This window comes from Natrix helvetica, assembly GCF_964273705.1.
Source record: "Natrix helvetica genome assembly, chromosome: 1".
Classification (NCBI taxonomy): domain Eukaryota; kingdom Metazoa; phylum Chordata; class Lepidosauria; order Squamata; family Natricidae; genus Natrix; species Natrix helvetica.
The window spans coordinates 344,777,440-344,783,439 of NC_138548.1; the positions used below are offsets into that span (position 1 = coordinate 344,777,440).

At 43.7% G+C, this 6,000-nt stretch overlaps 1 protein-coding gene across 3 annotated transcripts in view; it reads right to left on the minus strand.

Moving 5' to 3' along the window:
- ATAT1 (alpha tubulin acetyltransferase 1) overlaps positions 1–5,608 on the minus strand; it is a 38,005-nt gene extending 32,397 nt beyond the window's left edge. For all 3 annotated transcript variants that reach the window (XM_081935936.1, XM_081935935.1, XM_081935937.1), the window contains exons 1-4: positions 5,174–5,608; positions 3,379–3,439; positions 1,930–2,021; positions 1,001–1,061 (exon numbers count right to left, since the gene is read on the minus strand). In XM_081935936.1, the coding sequence (XP_081792062.1) occupies positions 1,001–1,061; positions 1,930–2,021; positions 3,379–3,439; positions 5,174–5,283 (324 nt within the window). In that variant the 5' untranslated portion in view covers positions 5,284–5,608. The remainder of the gene's footprint in view (positions 1–1,000; positions 1,062–1,929; positions 2,022–3,378; positions 3,440–5,173) is intronic.
- Positions 5,609–6,000: the final 392 nt, after the last annotated feature.

A 6,000-nucleotide genomic window follows, 5' to 3' on the forward strand; every position in this document is an offset into this window, starting at 1 on the left:
AATAATCCATAGCAGCTATGGTAAGCAGAACACAGTGCAAAAAAATCTTAAGGATGAAGCACCCAGAAGATACAAATTGTGAAAGCCTTGTTAAAAGCAAACAGAACCACTCATGAAATTGTTCATTTCGCACGAATAGAAGATGGTTAAGGGGGCGCGGGTGGGATTTATTCTGCGAACAAGAACGTAGAAAAAGGATTGTTTCACCTTCTGTGCCTCAAGTTGGAGCACAAACAATAACTGCAGCTGGGTTTTTACAGCCTTGCCATATCAAATTAGGCTAAATAGCAAAACTGAAATTGTGTTGAATCAGAATCAGTGCAAGAATGACTACCTAACATGCTACTGTATGGTTCATTTTTAAAAAAGCATTTCAGCTGATCCGCTGATTTCAAACAAACACTACAGTATTCACCAAGATGCATCATTTCATTTTCTTATTGTTGAGATTAGTTTGAGCATAACAGGAGGCGATGGCTCAGTGAATAAAGCTTTGTCCATGAGCCCCTAAACCATCTTTCTTTCTCTTTACTTTACAAGAGGGCATTCAGCATGTCTGTAAAAAACATGGCAATGATGTTTAACTCAGAGTACACAATGGATGTTTTCAATTTTTTTTTCATTTGTGATAAAGGGGGCAACTCCAAGATCACAATCTTGTTGATGTGGCTAAGAAATAGTGCATCACAACCAACTATAAACTTTGTCAGACTTCTTTTCAGCTTTCACCAAGCTTTAAAAAAAGATTATTAGGAGTGGCAGGAGGCCACATTCCTTGCAATAGAGAATTTATACTTTGAGAATATGACTCAAATACACCAGTGTGGAAAAACATTAGTATAATTTAAAACTTCTTGGATGAAAGGGATGGAAGAGATCGTGGAGATCTCGCCTAACTTTCTGATCAGAACTCTGCACCGATCCTGTTTGGGAACCAAGCACCCTTTTCCACTAGTGGTAAAAAATCCATGTATCAAGGGTGATTTTCCTCTGTACTTACCAATACAAAGAGTTTTTTGTAACCAACTTTGAGGAAGCCAATTATAATCCCTTTGCCAGCCCTGAAATCAGTAAAAGAAGAAGATAAAAAGCTTTATTTTATGTATTTATCAATCAAGTTTATATAGCTGCCCATCTTACAAAAAGTGAGGTTTTCTTCAGGGAAGGATTAAAAGTGGTAAATATTAAGCAAATAAATAAATAAACAGAGTAGAGTAGAGCAAAGCAGAATAGACTAATAAAAAGAAAATAGAACAGAATAATCCAGATCTGATAAATTTAGATTAAACTTGACCAAAGATTGATCCTAACACAAAGGATTGACCAGTTTGTCAAAAGCTTTTTGGCATATGGCTATAGCAAAAAGGAAGAACGATACTGCAAGGGGCACTGACATAAAGAGTCCCATTGCAGTTTTTCCAGAAGCTGCAATGCAACTCTGTACACCAGTACTCTTTGTAATATCAAGCTTCATTCCAGTGATAACAAACAAACATTCAAGAAACTAGATTACATATGTAGTATAGGCTCCCTTCTCAAAAGCAACCTTTGGCTGCAATGCAACTCTAATGTGCCAGTGCTTCTTGCAGTACCTTGCATCATTAAAACTATAAATGAATTCATGTGAATTTAAGGTACAGAGAGGATTCTACCCACTGTAAGCTTCTACGAGCAAAATGAGATGAAGCAGGAGTGAGTTTTGAAAACGTTTCCATTTTGTCTTCATACACCTGACCAGATTTTCTCAAAACAATAACAAAAAACCTTGTTTCACTACTCAAAGTTGCTTATGAGTCCCCTGACCCACACTTTGAAAATCTCTGCCCTATGCACTTATCTGGAAATCAATCCTTCCGAACTAAAGCAAATGTTACTTCCAAACAGGCAGACTGCACATAGAATCCAAATTCTTTTTGCTATGACACTTACATTTTTGCTTCACTGTCTTTCAGGATGTAGAGAACATGGTGATTGGTTTGCATCCTTGAGGCACTGGTGATTGGAGTTGGCAGATTCTGGGCCTGAAATCAATGAGATTTTGAGTTTCACCAAAATGATGGCAGAAGGCAGGATGGAAGAGAAGATGGAATTATGTGACGGGCATCTTAACTAATGCTTAGAGCAGGGGTGTCAAACAAAAGGCCCAGGGGTCGGATCCGGTCTGTGGTGTGGTCAGATCTGGCCCATGGGGCTGTCTTGTAAATGTAAGGGGCTCAGTCCATGTCTCTTCGGCCTAGTCTACCCAATGCAAAGAGGAAACATGCCAGCAGTTTGGGGAGTGGCATCAAGTTGGCCACGCCAACTCAGTTGGCCATGCCAACTCAGTTCACACACACACACACACACACCACAGCCCCGATGCAGCCCTCCATGAAATTGAGTTCAACACTGGTGGCTTAGAGAGAAAAATATACCCTTTGCTTCCCATATTCCTCATCTCTTTTAGCCTGTGTATCCTGGGACCTGCACACCAATCACAGCACTCTGAACAAAAAGCAATGCAAGTAATCCTCAACTTACAGCCCTTTGTTTAATGCCCGTTCAAAGTTACAATGGCACTGAAAAAAAGTGTTTTACAACAGTTTTTCACACTTAAAACCAATGCGGATTCCCCATGGTCACATGATCAGAATTTGAATGGATGCTTGGCAACTATTTCATCTTTGATGGTTGCAGTGTCCCAGGGTCATGTGATCCCTTTTTGCAACCTTCTGACAAGCAAAGTTGGAAGCCAGATTTACTTAACAACTGATATTAACAACTGCAGTGATTCACTTAATAACTGTGGCAAATAAGGTCATAAAACGGGCAACTTTATGACTATTGCAGCATCTCCACAGTCATATGATTGAAATCCAGATGCTTGGCAACTGGCATGTATTTATGATGGTTGCAGTGTCCTGGGGACATATGATCACCTTTCGTGAACTGCTGACAAGCAAAGTCAATGGGGAAGCCTTAACCATGTTACTAACTTAACTGCAGTGATTCACTTAACAATTGTGGCAAATACGGTCATAAACTCACTTAACAACAACTGTCTTGCTTAGCAATGGAAATTTTGGGCTCAACTATGATCGTAAGTCAAGGACTACCTGTAAATAAAAAATAAAAATAAATCAAAGGAAATCTTGAAGCTTGCCTATTTCTTAAGTTATTTTTTGGATCCAGATGTGGCAGCTTCCTGGTTCAAAAGGATTTGTGTGTTAATTATTTCTTAATGTTTGGGCCAGATGAGCAGAATCACATTTGGCAAGGCAATGGCGCCTCCTTCAACCTAATAGTTGGTTGGATTTGTACTCTAGCTCAATGAGGGAGCTTGTTTAGAAAATTTAGCCCAATAGTTTGCTGCTATCTCTTTAACAAACATTAACATACCTTGGCAGAGGCTTTGCCCATCTCATCTATGATCTTCATGAGTTGCTGCTTCATATCAGCTCTGGTAAAACAAACATGGAGTAGTAACAATTAGAAAAGCAAAAATAAAACAAGAACAAAATATTTTACATTTTAAAAAATGGATAATTTGATGCATCAGATACAAGCCAACCAAGGGCTGATAATTTCTATATATACTCTGAGTGTGTGTGCGCGCGTGTGCATGTACACACACACACACAAACACAGAGGGGGGGGAGGTAGGGAGGTATGCGGTGGCTCAGTAGCTAAGACAAGGTTGGCAGTTTGGGGGTTCAAATCCCTAGTGCCGTGTAACGGAGTGAGCTCCCGTTACTTGTCTCAGCTTCTGCCAACCTAGCAGTTCGAAAGCACATAAAAATGCATGTAGAAAAATAGGAAGCACCATATATATATATATATATATACACACACACACACACACATATTCATTCTTCCAGATACTGTAGAAGGGGTTAAACACACTTTTGGATTCAACACAAGATGGCTTCAAGTGATCATCCTATCTGACACATGACCTGAGTTTATGTACCACAGCAAAACAGACTTCACATACAGATATTTATATATAACCAAAAAAACCCAAGCAACTTAATTTCTTAATGAGACTGATGGAAAAGAGGATTTTGACCTCTGAATCTTTCTTCCTTTACCAGCAGCAGTGAACTGCAGCCACTTACCTAACCTCCTGCAGCATTTTGCTGGGGTGGAAGAGGAGGAGGTTCTAGCTTAGTTTTAAAGATACAACACATCATGTTAAAATTCAGCTGGAGGCTTAAGACATAGGAATATCTACAAGGTGCGAAATAGATCTATCTATGTGGTCCTTAATGGGCATAGCGGTTAAGACATCAATCTAGAACCCAGAAGCCTGTGAGTTCTACTTCCACCCGAGGAACAAAGCCAGCCGGGTGACCTTGGGCCAGTCACTTGCTCTCAACCCTAGGAAGAAGGTGGCAATGGGAAACCACTCCTGAATTCCTGCTGAGAAACGTTTCAGGGACTGGAATCAACAAAGCCACACACATTACATTCACAAGCTGTGAATCCTTAAGATTCATTGTTCTGAAGGTGGCAGAATCAATCAGCCAATAATACAAACGCTACATGGAGACAGTTCCAAATCCTTTATTTTCATTCGTTTTCACTCTTTCATTCACGCATTCTCTATTTTTCTTAGGACCACCAGAGGGATAAGAGGGGGGAGTCCGCAACCTAAGGCACCCCACTGCCCTTTCTATCCATCTACATTCCCACTGAGGGAGCTCTCTCTACCTTTAGCCAGTTTGACCCCTTTGCTCTACAACAGATCTCTCTCTCTCTTTCTGTGTGTGTGCACACCTGTGTTTGTGTGTGTAGAAAATCAGAGGCAAAAAGGGACCCGTGATTTGTTATGTTACAGTCCATGTAACATAAGAAATTATGTTCGGCTCATGTTATGTACCTCCTGAACCCCAAGCTGCCCTTCATCGGCCTTCTTGTTTAGTGAGGGGCGGCCTCAGAACGACACCCCCACACACACACGCCGGTCGTCGTCGTCCCCATCTCACACCACCACCTCCGCCGCCTTTGAAGAGGCTGCTCGGGTTCTTTGTGCGGCCCCGCCCGCCTCGAGGGAGACCGGAGGAAGGCGTAACTCGCGCGCCGGCGAGACGGGAGTCGGGAGGGGGGGGCATTCCCCATGATGCCCAGGGGACAATGCCTAGGAATGCCCGGCGTTCTCGGAGGCTTACATTGCCGCCAAGATCTCTCCTACCTATGAGTGGCGGCGATCCCGGCTCCCTTCCTGCCCGACGGCTGCAAGTGCTGATCCACCGTCGCGATCCGCTCGCCGAAGAGCAGGTCCACGTCGAAAGGGAACTCCATACTTTCGGCATCCGGGTCCCTTTCTTTCTTTCTCCCTTCTCCTTCTTAGGCCGGGGGTTGCGCCGCGGACTTCCGCCTAACAACGCAAAAACCCCGGGCTCATCTCGGAGGGACGTGCCGGGCTCGGCTCCGCCTCTAGCAACCGGGCCGCCAAACTCGCCTATAGCAACCAGGGGCTCGGCTCCAGCCGGCCGCGCCTCCCCTCCCCGCCTCGATCTGAAAAGCGGGAGCGCGTGCGTGTGCGCAGCGCTGGGGGCTTCGGAGGCGGTTAGCAGGCTGGAGGTCCGTGGAACCCGGGGACCTTCGGAACGGCCGTTGGCTAGATTGTTAAAATGCGTGGCAAGTTCCGAAGGAAGCCGGGAGTGGAATCTGGAAGAGGGTGGAACGCAGGAGGGATGTGTGTGTGTGTGTGTGTGTGTGGGAGGGAGGGAGGATGAGGCGGCTCGATTCTATACATTGAGCGATAAAAGAATATGGACAGTACCGGCTTTTGTGCCACCCTTTCTTCTCATCTTTTAAAAGTGGAAGCTTTATTGAATCTATTTCCTTTGTTCCCGCGATTTCTGTCTCTCAGCGTTCCAGATTGCGGGCAGCCACGCCCCACAACGGTTGTCAACGTTCGACTGTAAAGTTCTATTTTGCCCCTTAGCGAAATAAGGAGCCGGTTTTTTGTTTCTAATCCGTCTTTATTATGTTTTTTATAAATAACTCAGGGGA